The sequence below is a fragment of the Pseudophryne corroboree genome, chromosome 1 (assembly GCF_028390025.1).
Source record: "Pseudophryne corroboree isolate aPseCor3 chromosome 1, aPseCor3.hap2, whole genome shotgun sequence".
NCBI lineage: Eukaryota > Metazoa > Chordata > Amphibia > Anura > Myobatrachidae > Pseudophryne > Pseudophryne corroboree.
The window spans coordinates 832253937-832279581 of NC_086444.1; the positions used below are offsets into that span (position 1 = coordinate 832253937).

The following is a 25645-nucleotide window of genomic DNA, read 5'->3' on the forward strand; positions in this document are numbered from 1 at the left end:
TTTTTACACTGCAATTTAGATTGCAGATTGAACTCACCACACCCAAATCTATCTCTCTCTGCACATGTTATATCCACTGGCGTGCGCAGCACATTTTGTTAGGGGGTGCACCGTCGGAGGGGTGTGTCTAGCAACGCCTTTTGGGCGTGTCTAGCACTATCTATTGATGGTCAACGCATAAAATATACACCTATGTACCAATCCTAATAAAGCAGATACATTGTCAGATGTTGTGGTGTGCACCAAACAAGCACCCCTGATGGCATTAACTGCAATTCCACTGCTCCTCCTCAGCCTGGTCTGGCTCCCCCTCTCTTTCACCTGCAAGCTGCAGCAGCTTACTTACAAATCAGTCACTCACTGACACTGACAGTCGCAGACTAGTACTGCTGCTGCTGGAAAAACTAGTGACGTGTCAATGCTGCTGCTGCCGGCCGTCTGCCAGTATTGAATTTGTCTTCCTGAGAGGAACGCTGGCTGCATGCTGCTCCTCATCAGTGGCTGGCATTGGCATAGCATAGAAGGAGAGAGGTGTGTATGTGGTGGGTGTGACGGGAGGGCATGCGAGCAGCATGACGTAATCACGTCACATCACGCTGTTTTTGTACATGGAGGTGGAGCTGGGAATTTGAAAGCCGGTAGCAGTGGCACCCTTGATTAACCCAGGCGTCCAGTCAGTAATGCAGTCCTGACAGGGTGCAGCGCAGAGGGGACAGTAATCAGCCTGCTCGGTGATCACTGCATCAGGCATGTGAGATCGTGGTGCCAGACATTAGGGGGTGCCTGTGCGCACCAGGAACCCCCCCTGCGCACACCTATGGTTATATCTGCTTCCTCTGCAGTGCACATGGTTTTGCCCAACTGCTAACAAAGGCCCTCATTCCGAGTTGTTCGCTCGCAAGCGGATTTTAGCAGATTTGCTCATGCTAAGCCGCCGCCTACTGGGAGTGAATCTTAGCATCTTAAAAATGCGAACGATGTATTCGCAATATTGCGATTACACACCTCGTAGCAGTTTCTGAGTAGCTCCAGACTTACTCGGCATCTGCGATCAGTTCAGTGCTTGTCGTCCCTGGTTTGACGTCACAAACACACCCAGCGTTCGCCCAGACACTCCTCCGTTTCTCCGGCCACTCCTGCGTTTTTTCCGGAAACGGTAGCGTTTTTTCCCACACGCCCATAAAACGGCCTGTTTCCGCCCAGTAACACCCATTTCCTGTCAATCACATTACGATCGCCAGAACGATGAAAAAGCCGTGAGTAAAAATCCTAACTACATAGCAAATTTACTTGGCGCAGTCGCATTGCGGACATTGCGCATGCGCATTAAGCGGAAAATCCCTGTGATGTGAAGATTTTTACCGAGCGAACAACTCGGAATGAGGGCCAAAGTTCCTGCTGCGAACAACTCAGAATTACCCCCATTGTGCAGAGTGTAAAAAGGTTAACGAACAGATGTACTGGTGTATCTAATAAACTGATCACATTAGGATCACCTAGATCAGTGATGGGGAACCTTTGGCACTTTCAGCTGTTGTTGAACTACACATCCCAGCATGCCCTGCTACAGTTTTAGCAAATAGCAAAACTGTAGCAGGTCATACTGGGATGTATAGTTCAACAACAGCTGGAGTGCCAAAGGTTCCCCATCACTGACCTAGACAGTTTATCTTGTTTAGGCTGGGAACATACTATGTCGTCACAGTGTCTGATTTGGTAGGCATGCGCACTTACTAACTGGCCGGTCAATGTGCCTGTCCTAACAACACAACTGGGCGGGCATTACAATTTGCCTGCCCAGCTGAGATGTCAGTCCCTGCAGCCAGTGTATGGGCGGTTGGTAGGTTGCTGGTACACAGAGCCCGACATGCCAATATATCTTCAAGGTGTATCAGCATTGGCTGTGCTGCAGGAACAATGCAATATGTCTGTGAACTACGTTGTTCACAGACATATCGGGGGTACACACTCACCGACCAACTGCCAATATATCATCCATTTGATAGAATGGATAATATATTGACCAGTGTGTACCACCCAGCCTTACTCCATGGTTTATCCTCATTTATAGCTCAGATAAATAAAAAAAAAAAAAAAAAAAAATCTTCTCAATAGTAGCAAGATTCTGCCTAATTCTTCCTGCCTCATCCAGCAGTCAGCATTGTGCAGATTGGTGAGAGCATAAAATGATATGCAGTCATAGGTACATAGCTGCAAAATGTCACAAAGCAGATAGGAACAGGGCCGGCGCTACCATTAGGCAGCTTTAGGCAGCTGCCTATGAGCGCCAACCACTGGAGGGCGGTACTATAAGACGATTAGAAAATGCTTTCTATATTCTCTCCTCTTCCGTAAGAGATGAGGAGCAGGGATGTTGTAGCCGCTCAAGTGCTGCCACGGCCTCCCCCCCCCCAATGATAACACATTGTCCTGGCCCCCACTCCATTACAACATTCTGAAATTTATCCGTGCACCCCCTGTCCCTCCAATCTCGAGCATGATGCCCGCACCCATCCCTCCTCCTCCCACCATTTGCCGGCTCTGGCATGTGTCTCGTCTCCCCCCCCCCCCCCCCCCACCCCGTGGCGAATTGCGGACTCGGGGGCTGCAGGCTCCTGCCCCCCACATATTACTCCTAGCCCCCCCCCTCCCCTCCACAGGCTCAGAGGTTATGCTCCCGCCGCGCGTGTTCCCCCCAGTGATTGCGGACTCCTGCCCCCCCCCCCTGATGGACTGCATTCCTTATTTTAGAAAGTTGCGATCGCAGCTACCGCTGCGGGTATGAGGGATCTATTTCCGGCAAAGTCTGCACAGTGACCTGCAGATACTGGGAGCTGCTGTGCAATGCTGTGGTATGTCCTCTTCATTCCAGTGGCTGTTCCGGTGGCTGGCAGTGTCTCTCCTCTGCAACCCAGGTACATATATGTGCAGTACAATGTATATATTTGTTTAAATGTACAGTATGTGTGTGGTGTGTTTGTGTTATGCATGTTTGTGTGTGGAGTGTATGTATAGTCTGTGTATTTTGCCTACAAACACACACACTGTCACTGTCGTCACTCTCCCTGTCGTCACTGTCTCTCCCTGTCGTCACTGTCATCACTCTCCCTGTCATCACTCTCCCTGTCGTCACTCTCCCTGTCGTCACTCTCCCTGTCGTCACTCTCCGTGTCATCACTCTTCCTGTCGTCACTCTTCCTGTCGTCACTCTCCCTGTCATCACTGTCGTCACTCTCCGTGTCGTCACTCTCCCTGTCGTCACTCTCCCTGTCGTCACTCTCTCTCCCTGACGTCACTCTCCCTGTCGTCACTATCTCTCTCTCTCTCCCTGTCATCACTCTCTCTCTCCCTGTCGTCACTGTCTCTCTCCCTGTCATCACTCTCTCTCTCTCTGTCGTCACTCTGGCTGTCCCTGCTTTCACAGTTTCAGCTCATTCAGTGTGCTACAATGTGAATTTCGGCTCATTCAGTGTGCTACAATGTGAATTTTGGCTCGGCTCATTCAGTGTGCTACAATGTGAATGTCGGCTCATTCAGTGTGCTACAATGTTAATGTCGGCTCATTCAGTGTGCTACAATGTTAATGTCGGCTCATTCAGTGTGCTACAATGGGAATTTTCGGCTCATTCAGTGTGCTACAAAGTGAATTTCGGCTCATTCAGTGTGCTACAAAGTGAATTTTGTCTCATTCAGTGTGTTACAAGGTGAATTTCGGCTCATTCAGTGTGCTACAATGTGAATTTCGGCTCATTCAGTGTGCTATAATGTGAATTTCGGCTCATTCAGTGTGCTACAAGGTGAATTTTGGCTCATTCAGTGTGTTACAAGGTGAATTTCGGCTCATTCAGTGTGCTACAAGGTGCATTTAAGCTCATTCAGTGTGCTACAATGTGAATTTCAGCTCATTCAGTGTGCTACAAGGTGAATTTCGGCTCATTCAGTGTGCTATAATGTGAATTTCTTCTCAGTCAGTGTGCTACAATGTGAATTTCGGCTCATTCAGTGTGCTACAATGTGAATGTCGGCTCATTCAGTGTGCTACAATGTGAATTTCGGCTCATTCAGTGTGCTATACAGTGCCGTTTCTTGGGGCAGGCGAGCAGTGCAACCGCACTGGGAGCCCGCCGCGCCACTAACTGTGGCTCCCTGCTTCCCCCTCCTATTTCTCCCCGAGTAACCCGCTTGGGGGGCGGAGTTTCATGGAATGACGCCGGTGCGTCGTTACGTCACGACGCAACCCCGTCACTCCGTGAAATTCCTCCCCCCCCCCGAGCGGAGTACAGAGGGGGATCCAAGTTAGGAAGAGGGAAAGGCCGGCGCGAGGAGCGACTGGTGAGGCGGGCCGAATAGCGGTAATCGCCTCTGTAAGTATTCTCTCTCTCTCAATGTGTAAAATGGGGACACCTGCTGTAATGTGTGAAATGGGGACTCTTGCCTGCCGCAGTGTGGGGATTTAATGTATCAAGGGCATTGCGGTGTGTGGCATAATATGGTGCAGGGGGCATTACTGTGTGGGGCTTAATATGGTAGAATTTTTTTTTCCTGTGGTGGTCGTGATCTGTTGGAGCAGGGTAAAAAACTGGATTGTGAGGTAGTCTTTTCAGACGAGGCCATGTCCATTTAAATAAGGGGCACACCCATTTAGATGAGGCCACACCCACTTGATGGGTGCGCGCGCAAGTTTTTTCTTTTTTCATCTAGTTGTGTGTGTGGGGGGGGCACATTTTTTTATGTCATGGGGGCGCATTTTTAAATCTCGCACTGGGAGCCAAATTGGCTAGAAACAGCCCTGGTGCTATAATGTGAATTTCGGCTCATTTAGTGTGCTACAATGTGAATGTCGGCTCATTCAGTGTGCTACAATGTGAATTTCGGCTCATTCAGTGTGCTACAATGTGAATTTCGGCTCATTCAGTGTGCTACAATGTGAATTTCGGCTCATTCAGTGTGCTTCAATGTGAATTTCGGCTCGTACAGTGTGCTATAATGTGAAAGGGGCACCAGTACTAGATAGTATAAGGGGTTCTACTACACGGGACATGCCCCCTTTTGGGTGGCCACGCCCCCTTTCCTGGAGCGTGCGTGCCGAAGGCGCATGCATAATTACATCCTTGACTTTTGCATACCCCCACTTTAAAATTTCCACTTCGACCATGTGTGCATATATATATATATGAGACTACATACACACACATATATGTGGGGGGCAGCTGACAATTTGCCTAGGGTGCTGAGAAACCTTGCACCGGCCCTGGATAGGAACGCTATAGCATGGCTGACTTTTGTTTTTCCATGAATGCATGAATACACTGTGTGTCTGATTTTACACTACATTTAAAACTGAAAGATATGTTTCTCTAACGTCCTAAGTGGATGCTGGGGACTCCGTAAGGACCATGGGGATTAGCGGCTCCGCAGGAGACTGGGCACAACTACAAAGAAAGCTTTAGACTACTGGTGTGCACTGGCTTCTCCCACTAAGACCCTCCTCCAGACCTCAGTTAGATTCTTGTGCCCGGCCGAGCTGGATGCACACTAGGGGCTCTCCTGAGCACCTAGAAAGAAAGTATACAGTCAGGGGTGACTATGGGCCTTAAATTGGGTTCCATTAAGGTCCAGATTTCGGCTCTGTCGATTTTCTTCCAGAGAGAATTGGCTTCACTACCTGAAGTTCAGACTTTTGTTAAGGGAGTGCTGCATATTCAGCCCCCTTTTGTGCCTCCAGTGGCACCTTGGGATCTCAACGTGGTGTTGGATTTCCTAAAGTCACATTGGTTTGAGCCACTGAAAACCGTGGATTTAAAATATCTCACGTGGAAAGTGGTCATGTTGTTGGCCTTGGCTTCGGCCAGGCGTGTTTCAGAATTGGCGGCTTTGTCATGTAAAAGCCCTTATCTGATTTTCCATATGGATAGGGCAGAATTGAGGACTCGTCCCCAGTTTCTCCCCAAAGTGGTATCAGCTTTTCATCTGAACCAACCTATCGTGGTGCCTGCGGCTACAAATGACTTGGAGGCTTCCAAGTTGTTGGATGTAGTCAGGGCCCTAAAAATTTATGTTTCCAGGACAGCTGGAGTCAGGAAGACTGACTCGCTCTTTATCCTGTATGCGCCCAACAAGTTGGGTGCACCTGCTTCTAAGCAGACTATTGCTCGCTGGATCTGTAGTACGATTCAGCTTGCACATTCTGCGGCTGGACTGCCGCGTCCTAAATCAGTAAAAGCCCATTCCACGAGGAAAGTGGGATCTTCTTTGGCGGCTGCCCGAGGGGTCTCGGCTCTTCAACTTTGCCGAGCTGCTACTTGGTCAGGGGCAAACACGTTTGCTAAATTCTACAAATTTGATACCCTGGCTGAGGAGGACCTTGAGTTCTCTCATTCGGTGCTGCAGAGTCATCCGCACTCTCCCGTCCGTTTGGGAGCTTTGGTATAATCCCCATGGTCCTTACGGAGTCCCCAGCATCCACTTAGGACGTTAGAGAAAATAAGAATTTACTCACCGGTAATTCTATTTCTCATAGTCCGTAGTGGATGCTGGGCGCCCATCCCAAGTGCGGATTGTCTGCAATACTTGTATATAGTTATTGCTTACCTAAAGGGTTATTGTTGAGCTATCTGTTGAGAGGTTTAGTTGTTATCATGCTGTTAACTGGGTATTGTATCACGAGTTATACGGTGTGATTGGTGTGGCTGGTATGAGTCTTACCCGGGATTCAAAATCCTTCCTAATTGTGTCAGCTCTTCCGGGCACAGTATCCTAACTGAGGTCTGGAGGAGAGTCTTAGTGGGAGGAGCCAGTGCACACCAGTAGTCTAAAGCTTTCTTTGTAGTTGTGCCCAGTCTCCTGCGGAGCCGCTAATCCCCATGGTCCTTACGGAGTCCCCAGCATCCACTACGGACTATGAGAAATAGAATTACCGGTGAGTAAATTCTTATTTTTTTTTTAATTTCACCCAAAAGACGAAAAAACAAACAAACCAGTAATAAATCAGTGGAGCAATCTATTTATCAATCTGCTGTAGTGAGGATGAATGTTTTGTTAAAAATAAATAACTGAATAAATAAATCTTATCGCTGCTATTTCCCATAAAATACAATTGGGGCAGCTGAGCAATACTGAATCGGAATGCGGAGGCATTACGTAGCGTACAACTCTGAACCTGCCCACAGTCAATACTATTGTTGACATTTTGGACAATGGTGCCCAAATAGAATAGAGCAGCAAATGAACTACTGAAGAATGTGTTTTTTACTTATACAATCAATAGAAAGAGTTAAGCAAATTCCTTAACATAAGTTTTGTTTACTAAATCATTGAGTTAGTATTCACAGTAATCATAATCTACTGTAGACATTGGCGTTTCAATAATGGGTGCAATGTGTTGTGTGCACACGGGCCCCTGGATATAGGGGGGGCCACACCGCACACACTGCAACAGAGGCGGAACTTGCGCCGGTGCATTGCACCGAGGCCCAGCGCTATGAAGGGACCCACAGCCAGCAACAGTATAACAAGTCAGACAGGCTCATTATACACTGCCCACCGCTACGCCGTGGGCACTAACAATGGAGAAAGCCCGAATGCGACCCCTGGTGCCAGCAAGGAAGAAGGGTGATGAGAACAGTCATCACCCTTCTTTAAACTCTGTACCGCGCCACTGCGGGTTGTAACTCACTCCTCCGACCTGGTCTGTCTCTGTTGGGCTGGCCTACCACTGCATGCTGGGAGAAAGGGGAGCGAGGAGGGAGAGTCTCAACCCCCGGGTGCATGCTGTGTGGATTCAGGTTGGAGAGGTCAGCAGCTGCCCTGAAGAGCATTGCCGACGGCCAGAGAGAGACAGCCAGGAGGGGCACAGTATGTTGGGGGGGGGGTGGGGGGACACCTGTAAATATGAGAGAGAGAGAGTGTGTGTGTGTTTGTTTTGCTCTGTGTGTGTGTGTTGCTATAAGTGTGTGTCTAAAAAGCGCTGCTGTGTGACGCAACGTGTATAAGGAGCGCTGCTGTGTGACGTAACGTGTATAAGGAGCGCTGCTGTGGGGCGTGACGTATATAAGGAGTTCTACTGTGTAATATAACGTGCATAACGAGTGCTACTGTGTGGCATTACGTGTATAAGAAGTGCTACTGTGTGACGTAGCATGTATAATGAGCGCTGCTGTGTGACATAATGTGTATAAAGAGCACTGCTGTGTGGCGTGAGGTGTAAAAGGAGCAATACTGTGTGATGTAACGTGTATAATTAGTGCTACTGTGTGGCGTTACATGTATAATATGCGCTACTGGGTAACGTAACATGTATAAGGAGCGCTACTGTGTGACATAATGTGTATATTGAGCGCTGCTCTGTGACGTAATGTGTATAAGGAGCGCTGCTGTCTGCCATAAGGTGTATAAGGAGCGCTGCTGTGTAGTGTAAGCTGTATAAGGAGCTGCTATGTGGCGTGCGCTGTCCCTATTTTGAATATGGGGGGGGGGACGACGCATATTGTTGCACCTGGGTCCATCACTCTTTAGTTCAGCCACTGCACCCATGTTTTAATACCTTTCCGGAGTCAGGTGCGACAGCCAAAATGGCCGGCATGCATGCGCAGTAGTGAAGTTAGTCTTCAGGACATGGCGAACACCATGTTTCCGGAGACCTGCGCATGCGCAGTAGACTGAGTGCTGGAGCCTACTGCGCTGTGGAGAGGAGGTGTCCCACTCGGAGTCTGCACACAGCCCCTGACTGTAGACTATAGCGTTTTTCATTATCCTTTTATATACTGTACATTATTTTGCTCCAACTGACTTGGTTGATTTAAATAGCTCAAAAATATTTAGCTTTAAAATACAATATAAAATCATACCAATAATCCACCAAATATGGGACTCCAATTAGTCCGGCTGATGAAGCGATAGTCACAATATGGCCATGATTATTCTGCATCATGGATGGTAGGAAGGTCCGGGTTGTCTGGTTTAAGAAAGAACATCTTTCACTACATGACCCTACCCATAACATAATTTCAACTGACATAACTCAGACATGTTTTTCTTTAAAATGATAATTTCGAAAAACCTACTGTGTTGCTGGTATTGCATCTACATTCAAAATGTCCATGAGGACATACAGCATATCAACATTCCTAGCATGTCAACATTCATCATGTGAACACTGCTGAATGCTAGAATGTTAACAGACTGTCCCTGGTGGGTCACTTACCTACTTCCTCCGGCACTGGTGTCTCTAGCGGCGGCTCCCGGTAGTCACATATGGAGCAATTCCTAAGCTTGCCACCGGGCCCAAAGTGTGGAGAGCTCAGCAAGCCCACAAGGGGACTCGCTGCCAGTATTTCGGCAGACAGGATCCGCTGTCGGAATATTGACAGCCGGCATACTGTCTGCCAGTATTTTATACCGGATCTGGCTAACATTCTGCCTGTCAACATTTCAACAATGTCGACACGACACAACTGTCAGCATTCTGGTTTAGACATTCTGATTGTCAACATATTGTATGTCAACCTTATGACTGCATCGCGTTGGTCATTTCCACGGGTGTAGTATGGCTGACCGGCGGTCAGAAGACCGCCGGTCAGCATACCGATGCCGGGATCCCGGCAACATACCGACGCCGGGATTCCAGCAGGGGGGGGGCAGGTGCAGCAAGCACATTACGGGCTCGCTGCGTTCACCACGATGCGGTCGCCACGGGTTCTATTCCCACTCTATGGGTGTCGTGGACATCCACGACTGGAAATAGTCCCTGTTGGTCGGCATGCCGAACATCGGAATAGTGAGGGGGTGGGATGTTAGTGGAGGTCATGTGACAGTCGGTCTCCTGACCGCCAGTCACATGAATACCACCCATTTCCACTATTGCTGTACTAATTGTATTATTACTTATTTTTAAAAATTTCTTGAAAAGTATTTCTTACATAGATTTTCCATATTAAACTCTAAGTTTTCAGAAAGCATATTTATCATTCATGGTAGGTCCAGGCCCATTGGTGCTTACCGCCTAAATTCACTACTGCACAAATACACACGAGAGTTAAGTTTTGTCGGAAGCCAATTAACTTATCTTTGGATTGTGCCGGTTTCTAGCCACACTACAAAGACACACACTGCAATTTGCTTCAGGTTGAATCCTCACTGGTGTGTGTCAGTGTAGTAGGCAGAGGCACCTCCTACGGTCTGGAGAACGAATTGACAGAATAGGAGAGGAGTGGGTTAAACCTCAGCTAGTCTGGGGACAGGACGGTAAGGCATTATGGGAGTTTTATTGTTAGCCAATAGGAATGAATGTTGGGGGTAGGTGGAATGGGTTCTTAAGCCTGAGAAAGGGGCTGGGTCAGCCTCTTCTGCTTTTGTCGTGGTGAGGGTGAGTGCTCTTCCCCCCCTTTGTCTCCTTGCTGTGCTGCTTGCACATTGTGAAATATTAGGTTGCTGCTGCTGTGGCAGTGTGCTTTATACTGTGCCCCCTCTGTCTCCATTACCTGGGATTAACTTGCATACCCTCCAACATTTTACACAGAAAAATCGGTACAAATCCGAAAAATGGGCGTGGCCGCGGGTAAGGGGGCGTGGCCACGCCCCTTTTCCTATGCTTTCAATGGAAGTTTGGAGAGCCGGTGGCGAACTGGATCTGGCAGCTGGCGGGGGGAGCCGGCCGGGGTGCCCGCTGGTGTGAATCCTCCGCCGGCTGCTGCGGCGCGGGGACGCGTGCTCGCGCGTTCCCTGCACCCTCCACCGCTGAGAGTCACCGGCGGCTCCCCAGAGAATGAGGGGACTGCTTGTAGGGATGGGGCCAGCGGCTCTTCCACTGGCCGTCCCTTAAGCCAGGCGATTTCCGTGTCGCGTGCGCGCGCCCGTGGGGCTGCTGGACTCCCTCGGCGCTCTCCTCGCTCTAGCAGGGGGGGCTCCCGGGGGCCTTTGGTGGTGTCGGTACGGGACCAGAGGGGGGGGGGGGTGATGCCTGGAGGCGGGGGTCAGCGAGTTCTCCCGGTGGGGGGGGGCAGTGGGGGCCGGGGCAGCGCTGTGGCTCGTGGTGCACCGCAGGAGAGAATGGGGGTTCTTAGGGCGGCTAGCGCCGGTCCCAGGCCGGGCCGGCCTGGGCGGCGTGAAGACGCGGTTGGAGCCATCCTCGTGGTTCCCGCTTCGGTCGACGCGGCCGTTCTCCCAGGTGCTTCTGGCCCCGCCATGGCACAGTTTCTACAGGCATGTCGCAGTCTGGTCTCCGCCGCTGCGTTGCTGGGTAGCGCTATCCCATCGCCCGCAGGGGCGTCTGCTTTCATTCCCACTGGGGGGGCTTTGGCTCCTGTGGCGGTTGTCCCTTCTTTTTCAGGTGCGGATCCGGATGGCGATCAGGACGAGGAGCCAGTCGTGGCAGACGTTTCGCCTACCGTAGGCGGGCCTGCTGGTGAGTGGGATGCCGATACAGTTGCTATGTCGCTGGGGTCCTCTTCTTCCTCGTACGGCAGTACATCAAGTAGATCTTCTTCGTCGTGCCAGTCTGCGGTTAGTAGCACCGCAAAGGCTAGGAAGAGGGCTATCAAGTACGCGCGGCGTGAGGCGCGGCACAGGGATAAACAGAAGAGTAGTAGTAGTTCCCGTCGGGAAAGGAGTAGGCGTAATTTGCCGGGCGTGGTTCGCTGCGAGCGCACGGCAGTCTTGCGAGGGTTGCGTGAGAGTTGCTGGAGGAAGATTAGACGGGGAGAATACGTCAACCTTTTTACGTTGACGGAGGACACCAAGAGGGAAGGTAAGGAAGCGCTTGCGAAGGGCGGTATTGGGGCGGAGGCCTTCCGCTCGTATGACAACTGGTTGGCGGGTTTCTGTGTCTTCGCGGCGTGCTACTTGGAGGATCGCCCTGATGAACACATATCCACCTCGTGCACGACATGCAGAGTCAGTCTAAGGACGATTCGTGGCTGCATTATGACAAGCAATTTCGTCAGAAGCAGGATTGCCTGCACATCATTGACTTCGGATGCAAAGATGTGGAGGTATGGGTTCGGGTCACGCGAGCGCAGGATATGAAGATGGTGACTAAGGGGGCGGCTGTGGCGCAGGCCGCGGCGGCGAGTCAGTTTCGGCCCGCAGTTGAGGCTCCGCCGCGCCGCCCTTGGACCGCGGCCCGTTCTCCGCAGCAGGCGCCGGCGAAGGGGAAGTGTTTTGCGTTCAACAATTCCACGTGCCCCCTCGGGCAACGGTGTCGTTTTCGCCACCTTTGCTTACGATGTAACGGATCCCATCCTGCTTCCAATTGCTTCCGCATGGGGCGACCGGGTGCCAGGGCGGCCGCGGGCCCAGCCGGAAAAACAGCTGGGGGGCTTGCCGCTAGTTAGGGCGCCAACCCCGGTTCGTTTGGGGGCCATGCTAAAATGGTCAGGGTGGTACCCAAACACAGACGACGCAAAATTTTTGCGGGAGGGTTTTGCGTCGGGTTTTCGTTTACCAGTGGTGGGGGGAGGTTTTGGTTCGGGCCGCCAGGAACCTGCAGTCTGCTCGGGATTTCCCCGACGTGCTTCGGGAAAAGGTTGAGCAGGAGGTTCGCCTGTCGAGGATTTGATTATTTCCCCGGTGGGGGTCCGGCTCATTCAACATTTGTCTTATCCATCTGGGTCCTCGGTGAACGATGCAATTTCGCCGGAATATTGTTCGGTGGTGTATCAGTCCTTTGAGGATGCTTTGGACATGGTTCGGGGCTGTGGCCCCGGGGCCCTCATGGCTAAACTGGATGTTGTATCGGCTTTTCGCTTGCTCCCCTTTGCACCCGGAGTCGTTTAGATTCATGGGTTTCCGCATCGGGGAGGAATACTTTGTAGACAAGTGTCTGCCTATGGGGTGTTCCGTTTCGTGTGCCTTTTTCGAAAAGTTCAGCCTTTTTACATTGGTGTGTGGAGTTTTCTTGCGGAGGTAGCAGGATTGCACATTACCTGGATGATTTTTTGTGCGTGGGGCCCGCGGGTTCTCCTCGCTGTGGTTTCCTGCTGTTTTCGCTGCGTGCCTTGTTGGGGCATTTTGGCGTCCCTGTGGCCGAGGACAAGACGAAGGGGTCCCTCTCCTGTTTGTCCTTTTTAGGTATCGAGATCGATACGGTCGCGGGGGCTTGCCGGCTGCCTCAGGACAAGGTTGCGAAGCTTCGGGAGTCCATTGCGCAGTGCTCGGAGCGGCGTAAGGTGACGTTGCGGGAGGCTCAATCCCTCCTAGGCCTGTTGAACTTTGCCTGTCGGGTGATTCCCATGGGCCGGGTTTTTTGTCGGAAGTTGGAACGGTCCACGGCTGAGGTGTCCAGGCCGCACCATTTTGTCCGTTTCTCGGCTGAGATTAGGCGGGACCTCGCTATGTGGGTTTCGTTTCTGGCGGATTTCAATGGTGTGCTGATCTGGATGGCCCCGCTCGTTGACAGTTTCGACCTGCAGTTGTTTACGGATGCGGCGGGCTCGTCGGGGTTCGGTTGTTACCTAGACGGGGCTTGGTGCGCGGCCTCATGGCCCGAGTCTTGGTCGCGGGAGGGGCTGACCGGCGACCTATTGTTGCTGGAGCTTTTTCCCATCATGGTGGCCTTGGAGGTTTGGGGAGAGCACCTTCGCGATCGCAGTATTCTCTTTCGCTGCGATACCTTAGGGGTCGTGCACGCGGTTAACAACCAAAGAGCTAAGGCCCTCCGGGTGTTGTCGCGACTCGTACTGACTTGTATGCGCAGCAATATTCTGTTTAGGGCTCAACACGTCCCCGAGGTTGATAATGGGATCGCCGATGCATTGTCCAGGGGGCAGTGGGATAGGTTCAGTTTGCTGGCCCCGGAGGCTGATTCGGCAGGTTTGCCCTGCCCTTCTTTTGTTTGGCAGGTCATCATGGCGGATTGGAAGGGCTAGCAGAGCTGTCTTTGGCTCCGTCCACTCTCGCTGGATACCGTCGGGCCTGGAAGGAGTGGGAAGACTTTTCCCGTGACCAAGGGCCTAGAGGTAAGAGGGGTCAGAGCTTGTTTCTAGACTTCGTTTGGCAACGGGGAGATCGAGGGCCGTGGTCTCGATACCTCGCCGGGATATCCTTTTATTCTAAATTGAAGGGTATGCCGGATTTTACGAAGGGTTTCCTGCTGGCGAGGGCGCTTAGAGGTTGGGTGCGCTCGGCACCGGTCCCTCCTGATGGTCGGCGCCCTATTGATGCGTCCCTGCTTTCTTCCCTCTTGGTGGCGGGGGTGGCGGACTCCCGTTTTGAAACGCTCCTGTTTCAGCTGGCTTTTTCCATGGCTTTCCATGGTGCGTTCAGGGTTTCTGAGCTGGTTGCGGCTTCTAAGAAGTCCGAGGCCATGATGCGGCGTGCGGATGTTGTCGTGGGTGGGGGGTCCGTGCTGTGCAGGCTGCGCCGCTCCAAAACTGATCAGATGGGTAGAGGTCATTGGATCTCTTTGGCACCATCGGGTGGTGAGGACTGTTGTCCGGTGGCATTGGCTAGTCGGTATGCGGAGGTCAGGCCCTTGTCTGAGGGGTCTTGGCTGCTACATTACGATGGGTCGCCATTGACGAAGTACCAATTTACATGGATGATGCGGCGCTGCCTGTCCAGTTTGGGCCTCTCCCCTCGGGACTTTAGTTCACATTCCTTTAGAATCAAGGCCGCCACTTCCGCAGCATCTGCAGGGCGCGCTGTGGACGAAATTAAGGCTTTGGGCCGCTGGAAGTCGGCGGCTTATAAGCGTTACATTCGGCCCGCTGTTGCGTAAGCGAGTTTGTTGCTACTAACATGTCGTTTGTGTTACTGCGTTGTGTGTTTCAGTTCAGTGTGTTCGTGCTGTATTGTTTGTCTCCCCTGTCCTCCCTACTCGGATGGCTAGCTACTCGCCACTGCTGGCAGTGGGGGTCTGGAGTGCTTGCGATTTTTTGCCTGAACTGACGAACTGATTTGGCTTAATTTATTCAATTCGGCTAATTGGCATCTAATTACAAGTTCCTCGGCAGGTTTTTACTTTTCACCTCCAGCCGAGTTATTCTGTGTCCCCCCCCTCCCAGCTCTAACTCCCCCCCCCCCCCTTTTTTTGTTATTTTGTTTTTTCCTTTTGTTTCTTTCTGTTGCTTCGATTGGCCTGAAGCTTGTTCAAGAGGACAGTTATAGTCCTCTATTCAAATTTTTCTTTTTGGCAGATCCTCGTTCTGATAGTTGGTTCCTGTTCTGGGCTGGGTTTTGGTTTTATCTCCCATATTCACATTTGTTTATCTGTTTTTTCCCTTTTAGGTTGGCGGGTGGATGTGTGTGATGTGTGGGTGATTGGCCATTCCTATGTCTATTGGGCAGCCAATTTTTGGGCTACGGAAGGGGCTCCTTGCTTTGTGGGTTCGGATGATGTGCGGTGGATAGGTGTGCGTGGTATGCTTTGGCATGACCTGAAAGCGAAGCTTATGGAGCAGGTTCGGCGGTTTGGCATCCCCAAACTGTTGGTGATTCACTTAGGAGGGAACGACCTAGGTAGGAGGAAGGCAGTGAATCTTCGATTGGCCATTATTCAGGATCTGCAAGTGATTTTGGGCGCTTGGCCAGGCTGTAGGCTTATCTGGTCTTGTATGGTGCCGCGGTTGTGTTGGCGTGGAGTGGTGGATTGTCGGGCGATCGATGTGGCTCGCCGGAAGGTGACTGCCAAGGTGGCTAAGTTTGTGGTGACCCATGGCGGTGCCGTGGTTTGGCATCAGCGGATCAAGTTTCGGTACTTCTACTTGTTTAGACCTGATGGTGTGCACTTGACAGGACAGGGACTATCTATGTTTTTGGAGGATCTGTCTTCGGTGGTTGGTTTGGTAGGTTAGGGGTATGGTGGCGGTGCGTAGTTTCTGTGGAACAGAACTTCGCTGTTGGCGGGAAAAGAAGGGCAAGTTAACATTTGTTGTATTAAAGAGTGGATTGGAGGTCGTTTGGTAGTTGATTTTTAGGTGCGCTCTCCTTCGCTGACTGGTTTTACATCTGCTGGACCGCCTTCACGGGTGGCAGCCTCATCACCTTCACGGGTGGGTAGTCAGGATGGAGGTTGAGCGGATACCTATTTGTTTGTTGGAAGGTTTACGTCAGTTCTTTTTTATAAGATAGTTATCTATGGGATAGGGTTGTTTAGCCGTTCTTTCTGGCCACCATAATTTAGTTTAATTATTCACAGTTAATGGTTCACTTAAATAGCTAACAATTTCCGCCAAATTCAAGTCTCCGTGTCTTTATTTATTATAATTAAGTGTTAAGATGTTATAGTTTATGTTACGGACAATCCTCAGACTATATGAGGTTTATAGATGAGGGGGCTGTCTGGCTATGCTGCAGTCCACAGTCCCGATGCCTGCGCAATGAAACTGGCAGGCTCCAGGTCCGGTACCTGTGCACAAGGAGGATCCACCGTTCCGGTGCCTGCACAATGAATCTGGCAGGCTACGGGACTGGTGCATGCGCATAAAATCAGTTTCTAGGACTGCATCAGCCCAGAGAAGCTGGCTATGACTGACGGTAATCGCTGCTCAGACTGACCTGGGGAAGAAAACACCTCCCCCAGGGTTGTCTGTCCTGTGTGTGACTGGCAAGTACCTCTTCTAATGGGGAATCTACTGCCTGTGCACTGCCTCATTGAGGGTGGGGGATTTTACTGGGGGAGGGGTCTGCAGCCCTGCAGCTCCCGGGTAAAATCCACCACTCACTGGCATATTCATAATAGGTGCAGTGTGTGCAGTGCATTAGACTCTGGGACAGCGCTAGGGTCGCCTAGTGATCCTAGTGCCCAGAGTCTATAGCGCTTCTGACTATAGAGGAGGGTCCCAGTCGGAGGCTGCACACTGGCCTCCTCCTCTCTAGATGCGCTGCTGCTACCACTGGTAGGGAATATGGACTGTAAACTCCACTGGGACAGGGACTGAGATGTGTGATAAATACAGTATAGACAAGTACACATTGATTTGGTTAAGATATATAAACACACACTCTTTAATTACACATTGTGTACATGATAGGTTCTACACTCACCCAGAAGTGAGCAAGGATGTTCACTTCAAATATCTTCTGAATCTGGTGATCCTCTAGTGACAATAAGTCTGCACAGAACACAACCCCAGCATTGTTTATGAGGATGGTGACATCGCCCACTTCCTGTTTCACCTGGGTAATATAAAAATAAATACACATTTGGGTGTTCAATTAAAGCTGGCATTCCATAATCATCATATATTATGCACAGATGCTAGAGAACACTACAAAGACACTGCTAATAATCTCCAGGAGCAGGGCCGGTTCTAGAGCTTGTGGCGCCCAGGGCGAAAGTTGCCCCTCCCCAACAGGCAAAACAGGGTTAGTGCATGCAAAATAGGGGCATGGCCACAGTTATGCCCCATGTAGTTGTGCCCCCAGTAGATTTGTGCCCCCTGTAGAGTTTTGCCCCCTGTGGCTGTACCCCCAGTAGAGTTGTGCCCCCTGTAGCTGTGCCCCCAGTAGTTGTGCTCCCTGTAGAGTTGTGCCCTCTATAGCTTTGCCCCTGTAGTTTTGCCCCAATTAGCGCCGCTTACGAAAAAAAAAATAATAATAAAAAAATACTCACCAGTCCCGCTCCTGCTTCCCAACTGCTGCTGCTGTCTCTGGCCGCCCGCTCCTCGGATCTATGGGAGAGACGCCATAACGTCTCTCCAATAGCGGCGCACATACAAAAGAGGTCAATTAGGACCTCTAGCGTCTGCGGCCGCTCCCACGATGCCGTGCGGTGCGCGATGACATCAGGCGCACCGCACGGCAGCATGTGGGAGGGTCAGGCGGCACAGTGGTGGCAGCACCCTTAAGGATGCGGCGCCCCAGGCAAAAATCCTGCTTGCCCACAGAAAGAGCCGCTCCTGTCCAGGAGCTATGTAATACATTAGGTTCTGCATTCTTCTCTGTTCTCTAGGTTACAATCAGAAGACCACTTCCTACGTAGGGAGAGGAAAACTGTAATTCCCTGCATGGATGATAGGGCTGCATTTCTTTTACACATTGTATGCAAAGGTACTGCTAAATTCTCCTGCTAACAGTGTGTAATACTTGCGGATATTTCACCCAGACGAGAGTACAAGGAGGGGTACACACGGGGAGATATGTGCTGAGCGATCTATCACAGAATGCTCAGCACACATCTCTCCCTCAGCTCAGCAATGCAACGTGTCCTGAGCGAGGGGGAAGGTGGGGGCAGGACGGGGGAAACCCGCTGACTTCACCCAGCGGTGAAATGAGCGATCTGCCTAGATTGTGCCTGCATGCAGGCCAATCTAGAGTCAGCGAAAGCATCGCGCGGGGCCGCGCATCTCTATCGCTATGGGGCATAAACACAGAGCGATGTGTGCTTCTTTTCTAAGCAATCTAGTCAGTGGCCGGGCACGACAAAACACATAACCCTAGCCCTGCCTCACTGTACAATGCTGTAAATTGTGTAATTGTACTGGGGTGGATGGGGCAACAATGACACAATTCACTACAAATTGCATCATCTAGTCCTCACACTGCACATTTATCTGGTGAGGTGGGCAGATCTACTCAATCAGCTCCCTGAAATTTGGGAGTCTCCTGGAGATACCGGGAGAGTAGGCATGTTTGGTGTAGGTCTGTTTTCCATTTAATCATTACATATATGACATTTTTTTTTATCCAGAATGTTTTGTTTGTTTCCAGTGCCTTATCTCTACCTAGGCATAATTAAAATGACCTAATGTTACAATGTTGCTAGCAGCATTTCTTGCGGCATCATTCTGTGCAGCACAGTTTCTCACAGTCGCTATACAAGGATGCACTGATCATTTTTGAGGGGGTATCAGGATAATAGATAGACAGCAGTGGCGTGCGGTGAGGTCAGTGGCTGGTGAGGCACTGCAGCTATAATGTCAGCCGAGTCCCGCCGATGCCTGCTACCGCCTCCGAACTGATGCTGGCTACCGCCACTACCCCTGCATGCTCCGAAGGCATATATATATATATATATATATATATATATACACATACACATACACATACAAAGTGTGATCTGCCGGCACTCGCGATCAGTGTAAAAATATTGATAAGGCGGTTACACCTATAAACTTCTAAATGTTTCAATTTCATAACAAAAAATTTCATCAAGAGTAAAATAAGATAACTGTGGCTTACTTTAAATACTCTTCACCAAGCCCCATATGCAGCTATGCTTCCTACTGTTCCAGACTCCCACTGACGTCAGAACGGCGCCCATTTGCAGTGAGCATGACGTCAGCTGAAATTTTTTCATAAAATTGAAATGTTGTGAAGTATACAGATGTAACTGCCTTATAATAATTTATACTGTGACCCACCCCGCCAGATCACTCTTTCTTTAACCCTTGCTTTGGAGGGCACCCAGGACACTGTACTGATATGTAGCCCATACACTTGTGCGATGCCCTGCGACGTCGCTGGGCATCGCACCGGCAGTTCAGGTGCGATGAAATCGCACCTGAACTGCCAAAGTGACAACCATGCGATCATGCGATAGATCTCATGATAATCATGTGATGGGCACGTCACTGCCCCTGGCTGCTCCCGGCGGGTGCCCATCGCGCATCGCAGTGTGATATATCGCATGTGTTTTAAAAAACACATGCGATCGCACTGTGATGCGATAAATATTAAGTGCAGCACATAAGACCATGTGACACGAGATTCAACCGGCGTGCCTGCGTATCGCATCGCATGGTGCACAATATGTGCATACAATCATGCGATTGATCACAGAGATGTGATAGAAATCACGATTGTATGCAATATCGTATAAGTGTATGGGCACCATTAGATATGAGTGGTGAGTCTTTGTTATATATACCCTCACCCAGTGCCGTAACTAGGCATTTTAGCGCTGTGTGCAGGAAACGGCATTGGCGCCCCCCCATGCAAGATAATGGGGCAGTGCACGTAAAAAATATATAGGGGCGTGGCTTCATGGGGAAGGGGCGTGGCCACAAAATAATACCAATTCATACTACGGTGCACAGTAGTCTCCATTATTCAAATTACGCTGCACAGTAGCGCCACTACACAAGGTAGAGCCCCTTTTACACATTACAGCAGACAACGTCCCCTTTTTACACATTACGGCAGACAGCGTCCCCTTTTTACACATTACGGCAGACAGCGTCCCCTTTTTACACATTACAGCAGACAGCGTCCCCTTTTTACACATTACGGCAGACAGCGTCCCCTTTTTACACATTACGGCAGACGGCGTCCCCTTTTTACACATTATGGCAGACAGCGTCCCTTTTTACACATTACGGCAGACAGCATCCCCCTTTTTTACACATTACGGCAGACAACGTCCCCCTTTTTTACACATTACGGCAGACAGCGTCCCCCTTTTTACACATTACGGCAGACAGGGTACCCTTTTTTACACATTACGGCAGACAGGGTACCCTTTTTTACACATTACGGCAGACAGCGTCCCCCTTTTTACACATTACGGCAGACAGCGTCCCCCTTTTTACCCATTACGGCAGACAGCGTCCCCTTTTTACACGTTACGGCAGACAGCGTCCCCCTTTTTACACATTATGGCAGACAGTGTCCCCCTTTTTACACATTATTTATTTAGTGGCCCCCCTCATCCTCACCCCTTATATATTTAATGATCCTCCCACCTAATAAATATTTAGTAACCCCTCTCCCTCCCACCCTTTATATATTTAATGAACCTTTCACTCCCAACCTGTAAAATATATGCAATGATTCCCCCAGCCCCCCCCCCCCCCCTCCCCTCTGTCTGACCTCAGTGCAGGCTTGTTAGAGCTAGTCCAGCTCCAGAGTCCGAAGTCGCCTTCTCAGGGGATGAGACATCATGAAGTCTCACCCCCCAGTGTTTGCTACACAGCGCTGTCAATGGCGCCACCGGAGGGGAGGAGCTTGAAGCGCCGCAGCCGTCGCTAGTTCAGTCTGCAGGAGTCGGAGATAATTCTTCTTCTCTCCAGACTCCGCCTCCAGAAGCAGCTCTCTCTCCTCTCTAACGCCGCTGCTGAGTGTTGTGAGTTACTAGGAGACGAGGGTTGGGCCGGGGGTTGACGGGGGTGGGGGCATTGCCGCTGGCCAATTAAATATAAATCAGTGACAGGGCATGTCAAAGCGGCACTTCCAGTAGGTGCCGTCTATATGGATTTTTTTCATGGGCTTTTACTGCCCGATGCTCAGCCCCGCCCCCCACTTCCGTCTCTTTAACATTGTTAGCTGGAGGCACCGAGAGCGGTGCCTCTGAAACAAATTCAGAACAATTTTTTATGAAGTAGAAATTATTAAAGTAATGTAAAGGCTACAGCAGATACTTATGAGTTATGACACAGAATATGTGTCATAAGTATCTTCTTTATATTATTTTAATCATTAATGACAGGGGAGGCACTGCCTCCCCTGACTGCACGTCCCTGATAGACAGTGTCTAGTTAGACAGTCAACAGATAGACACCATGGGGGCAATTCAAATGTTTGAAAAGTCAGTTGGGAGTCTGTTTTTTCCTATCTAATAGACAGGAAAACAAAGACACCCAACTGATTTTTCAAACATTTGAATTCCCCCGCATATGTTAGACAGACATTAGGTCGACAGGGTCAAAAGGTCGACATGAAAATGGTCGACATAAAAAGGTAGACACAGGTGTGTTTTTTTTCTTCAAATTTACATGTATTTGGACTTTTTCATACCTTCTCTATCCATGTTGACATAGAGTTGGTTATAAACCTTTTGGCGGGCAATTGCCTTTCTACAATTTGGGTCCCAGATGGCAAAACTATCCACACAAACCCCACAAATGCAAAAAAAAGAAGTTGTCGACCTTTTGACCCTGTCGACCTATTGACCCCGTCTAACATGTGGTGTCTATCTATTGACTGTCAAACTAGACACTGTCTATCTGTTATACCACACCTGTTGGTAGGTGTAAGATGGTCATCGAGCAGCAGCACTTGCTACATGATAGAATTATAGCAGGTTACAGTGGTATTACTGATGGCAATACTGCTTGATGTACAACATATGTAGGGACTTTTTTTTTTAAATCAAATAAATTTGTTGTAACCCATAGCAACCAATCATATAGTTGCTCTTATATTCTAAACTGTGCTGAAAAAAAAAAAAAGTCTGGTTGGTGTGGGGCACAATACATTGGGCCTGATTCTGAGTCTCATGCACTGCCGATGTCAGGCACAGTGGAACAACTTTTTTCTTCTGCACATGCGTCTATGTCACACTGCAAATGCATACAGACAGTATGCACACAGTCGGAGCCACAGGAAATGCATCAGATGCTTTGAAAATGTTGTGGGCATTCCTGGACGGTGACAGGGAGGTGGTTAAGCACATGCACAGAAATGTTTAATCGGGTAGGGTAGGGTTCCCGATTGTCAGAATCTGTATGAGAGTATTTTTACCCTACCCCTAATTCTACTCCTAACCCACCTCCCTGCAGCCTAACCCTAACCTCCCCTTCCCGCAGCCTAACCCTAACCCCCCAACTAGTGCCTAACCCTAATTCCAAGGCCAGTACTTACCTGTAGGATCCGACAGGCTCACTCAAGCCCCACCCCCTGGGGACTCACTGTGCTGGCAGCACGATATCTACAATGCTGCAGCTGAACCAAAGATTGCATCTCCAGAAGGTAATTCTACCTGAATTTCTACCAATTTTCTAACATCACTATATAATGGGCCGGATGTAATGACGCCCGAGTTTGGCTTCCGTGTGGGATGCCAAACTCAGACCTTTTTTTTTTTTTAAAGGGGCAATCACAAGGCATGGTTTTGCCTTCTAAGTGACTGCCGAACTTGGGCGTCTTTAGATCCGGCCTATTGCATCCAAATGATGCAATATATAGTAGAGATGTGTGTGGACCCCCATGTTTTGGTTTTAGTTCTGCATTAATTTTATGTGTTGGTTTTATTTCTAATTTTGCAAAATCAGCCTCACATGTTTTGGTTTCGGATCTGCTTAAAAAAAAACAAAAAAAAAAAAACCCAGCTAAAATCATGTAAGTTGGGCCTGTTTTTGTTCCTACAGTATTATTACCCTCAATAACATTAATTCCCAGTCATTTTCAGTAGATTTTGACCACCTCACAGCTCACAATATTCTTCACCTATATTGGCCAAAGGCTGGTTGGCTAAACTAATCAATAAAACAGTGGCACAAATACACGGCATGTATGCCTGTCAATAATGTGTTGCAAATTAATAATGTGTTAGAGCTACAACAAATACAAATAAATGGTGCAATTTGGAATTGTCCTTCTCACTTTTATGTTGAATATTAAAAAGGTCATATACAGTGTAACAAACTGCCAGTGGCTGAAGTGCTTGGTTTGTTTGGGCCCCCACAATTTTTTGGAATGACTACCTCTATTACTAATAAGGAGTTGATGATGAGGGTGTTAATTACAAATTATTTTAATTTAGTAAAATACATTTTATGAACTTGTCACAAATGATGTAACATGGATGAGGTGCCTAGATGGTTAATATCCCAACCTCTACTAACCACAAATGGAGCAGATGCCTTCACAAACATTGGTGGTTATTCAGAGTTGTTTGCTCGCTAGCAGTTTTTAGCAGCCGTGCAAACGCTAAGCCGCCGCCCTCTGGGAGTATATGTTAGCTTAGCAGAAGTGCGAATGAAAGGTTCGCAGAGCGGCTACAAAAAAAAATTGTGCAGTTTCAGAGCAGCTCCAGACCTACTCAGCGCTTGCGATCACTTCAAACAATTTAGTTCCTGTTTTGACGTCACGAACACGCCCTGCGCTCGCCCAGCCCCGCCTGTGTTTTTCCTGGCACGCCTGCGTTTTTACGAACACTCCCTGAAAACGGTCAGTTGACACCCAGAAACGCCCACTTCATGTCAATCACTCTGCGGCCAGCATTGTGACTGAAAAGCTTCGCTAGACCTTGTGTAAAAATACATCAGTTGTTGTGAAAGTACGTCCCGCGTGCGCATTGCGCCGCATGCGCAGAAGTGCCGCTTTTTTGCATGAACGCTGCGCTGCGACCGAAAGCAGCTAGCGAACAACTCGGAATGACCACCATTGTCAAGATTGGGGTAAAAATAATCACACACTCAAGAGTTGTCTTTTTTGATCTTATGCCTAGGCTTATGCCCAGGCATCACAATGTCTTAACTAGCAAGAACTGCTGCCATTCATTAACGTCAAGTAGTACACAAATATCCCCCCCATCCTGTTCCACTTCCACGATAGCATCATCATCAATTTCTATTATGTCATTATCACCATCTTTACTTGTACTGCTCATCCCCACATTTGCAGATGGTGCAGTAAAGGTGAAGGAGGCTTTTCTTTACGAGTACAGTGTGAGAAATGTCAGACTTGCACTGAACATAGTGAACATGGACACCCCTAGACTCTCCTCAGGGATTTGTGAACACACTTTGTTCTTCAGCCTTACGGCCAGATGCATCATCGCTTGGAAAGTGATAAAATGGAGAGTGAAAAAGTACCAGACAATCAGCTCCTAACTGACATTTTCCAAACACAGCCTGTGACATGGCAGTTAGGAGCTGATTGGCTGGTGCTTTTTCACTCTCCATTTTATCACTCTACAAGCAATGAATTATCTAGCCTTAGTGTTGTTCTTTTGGGGGGCGCTGATTTGATTGATATTATTTATGCAGTGGTACAGCCTGGCCCTGAGAACGCGCAAGTTTTCATTTATTTTTTATTTTGTGTGTGTGTGTGGCGTTATTTATTTTTTTGCACACTGCTGCGAATCACTGTGCTTAAATTGGGATCCGGTCTGAAGATCGACAGTGTCTAGGTCGACAATGTTTAGGTCGACCACTATAAGTTGACAGTCACTAGGTCGACATGGATGGAAGGTCGACAGGGTTTCTAGGTCGACATGTGCTAGGTCGACAGGTCTAAAGGTCGACATGAGTTTTTCACATTTTTTTATTTTTTTTTGGATTTTTTCATACTTAACGATCCACGTGGACTACGATTGGAACGGTAAAGTGTGCCGAGCGAAGCGGTAGCGGAGCGAAGGCACCATGCGAGGGGACGCGGTGCACTAATTTGGGATCCCGGTCACTTTACGAAGAAAACGACACACACAAAAAAAATCCTCATGTCGACCTTTAGACCTGTCGACCTAGCACATGTCGACCTAGAAACCCTGTCGACCTTCCATCCATGTCGACCTAGTGACTGTCGACCTATAGTGGTCGACCTAAACATTGTCGACCTAGATACTGTCGATAAAACGAACCACACCCGCTTAAATTATAGTAATGGTGGCACACACCAAACACTTTTCTCTTACGTCCTAGAGGATGCTGGGGTCCATTTTAGTACCATGGGGTATAGACGGTTCCGCAGGAGCCTTCGGCACTTTAAGACTTTTTAACAGTGTGAACTGGCTCCTCCCTCTATGCCCCTCCTCCAGACCTCAGTTTAGAAAATGTGCCCAGGAGACTTGATGCACACCAGTGGAGCTCTACAGAGTTCTGCTGGAAAAGACTTTGTTAGGTTTTTTATTTTACAGGGAAGCTGCTGGCTTCCCTGCTTCGTGGGTCTTGGGGGGGGAAGTAGGAACCAACTTCTCAGTTAGTTTAATGGCTCTGCTTCCGCTGACAGGACACCATTAGCTCCTGAAGGGTACTGAACGCAGCCCTTG

The 25645-nt window shown here is 49.3% G+C and overlaps 1 protein-coding gene across 1 annotated transcript in view; it reads right to left on the reverse strand.

The window, feature by feature from the left end:
* LOC134911826 (17-beta-hydroxysteroid dehydrogenase 13-like) overlaps positions 1 to 25645 on the reverse strand; it is a 391544-nt gene that overhangs the window by 61627 nt on the left and 304272 nt on the right. Inside the window, exons 5-6 of the mRNA XM_063919836.1 lie at positions 16981 to 17112; positions 8847 to 8953 (exon numbers count right to left, since the gene is read on the reverse strand). Coding sequence (XP_063775906.1) covers positions 8847 to 8953; positions 16981 to 17112 — 239 coding nt within the window. The remainder of the gene's footprint in view (positions 1 to 8846; positions 8954 to 16980; positions 17113 to 25645) is intronic.